Below are 1,438 nucleotides of genomic sequence, written 5' to 3'. Positions count from 1 at the left end.
AAATGGCGATAGGTGTAAACCGAGCCATGGGTATCCTGCTCTGCCTTTGAGAAAATGAAAGCTCGGACCCTCTACCTAGCCTCTACCTTGCCCCCCCCCTAAAAAGCTACAGACTCAGAAATGGCACATTCTAAGGAAAGCTCATTGTGGGACTGGCTCTAGTGGCTGGAATTCTGCACCATGGCTGAATTTTGGGAAAGAGACTTCCGATGCAGTATTAGGAGACCACTAAGGTCTATATAAAAGAGACTTCAGATACAGTATTAGGGGACCACTAAGGTCTATATAAAAGAGACTTCAGATACAGTATTAGGGGACCACTAAGGTCTATATAAAAGAGACTTCAGATACAGTATTAGGAGACCACTAAGGTCTATATAAAAGAGACTTCAGATACAGTATTAGGGGACCACTAAGGTCTATATAAAAGCATCCAAAGAGCACCATGTCATGGGCCTTTAAAAAGCACGTCATGATATATTGAACTCGAACAAAACAGACTAAAGAGGCACTTGATATCCTTTGGTTGTTTATAAATTACAGTATGCAGTTCCTGTGTGTTTCACACCAGGGCAAGCATTCATTGAGACATCTCAAAATCTATTCCAAGAGCTTGTTGATGTTTGATTTGGCTCAGGGGATTCCCGGTGATGAGCATTATCAACATGACATATGACTTTGTGCTGCGTTAATCAGATCTACTCTCTCAAAGAAGACTAAAGAAAGTCTTATCTGCCCTGAAGCTTTATCATAACATATGGCATGCTCCATAATCATTTCATTTTTTCAAGACACATAATGGACTTGTAAAAGCTAAAAGAAAAAGTCAACTTTTAACACCATAGCAGCTAAAGCTACCGTCAATCAGCTGCTGTGAACTCAAATCCTTTGGGTTGCTCTTCTTACTTTATTAAAACACTCATAGATAGCCAAGCACTTGCTAATTAAAACCCAAATTGTAATAAAGTGATAGCTAGCGCTGCAGATTATGATTTATTTATTTATTTATATTCTGTTCACATTATGCTAATCACATTTGCTCTCACTGGCCTAGGGTGTGGAGGATTTCATTTTCACTTTAGTCTTAATCAATCTTATTTTAGAACTAATTACACTCAATCACTGCCTCTAAAGAATAAGTAGTAATATGAGCTTTACTTTGGCGGAAAGCCAGCAGACATGTTGAGCAACCTGAGCTCCATGCCTAGTCCCTTTTCTCTGCCCTGTTATCTTGGAGACAAAGGGACCAATAACACTTTGGTAACAAGATTCATTAATCAATCAAAGAGACCAAAGTTATGACTATTTGATCAATGCAAATAGAGGGGAGAAGGGAGGCGGAACTCACGGCAAATCCAAAGGCTGATGCGCTGTGTCTCATGAATGATACAGCTGTGGGAGGGGGGGGAGGGGGGGGTGGAGCGAGAGAAAGAGAACA

General features: G+C 40.4%; 1 protein-coding gene across 1 annotated transcript in view; it reads right to left on the bottom strand.

Annotated features, from left to right (window-relative positions):
- Positions 1–1,438, bottom strand: part of tmem163a (transmembrane protein 163a) — a 73,796-nt gene that overhangs the window by 20,185 nt on the left and 52,173 nt on the right. The window contains 1 exon segment of the mRNA XM_032512964.1: positions 1,349–1,392. Coding sequence (XP_032368855.1) covers positions 1,349–1,392 — 44 coding nt within the window.

Source organism: Etheostoma spectabile, chromosome 4 (assembly GCF_008692095.1).
Source record: "Etheostoma spectabile isolate EspeVRDwgs_2016 chromosome 4, UIUC_Espe_1.0, whole genome shotgun sequence".
Lineage (NCBI taxonomy): Eukaryota > Metazoa > Chordata > Actinopteri > Perciformes > Percidae > Etheostoma > Etheostoma spectabile.
Note: the sequence above shows the minus strand (reverse complement) of the source record. Positions and strands in the feature narration are given on the sequence as shown.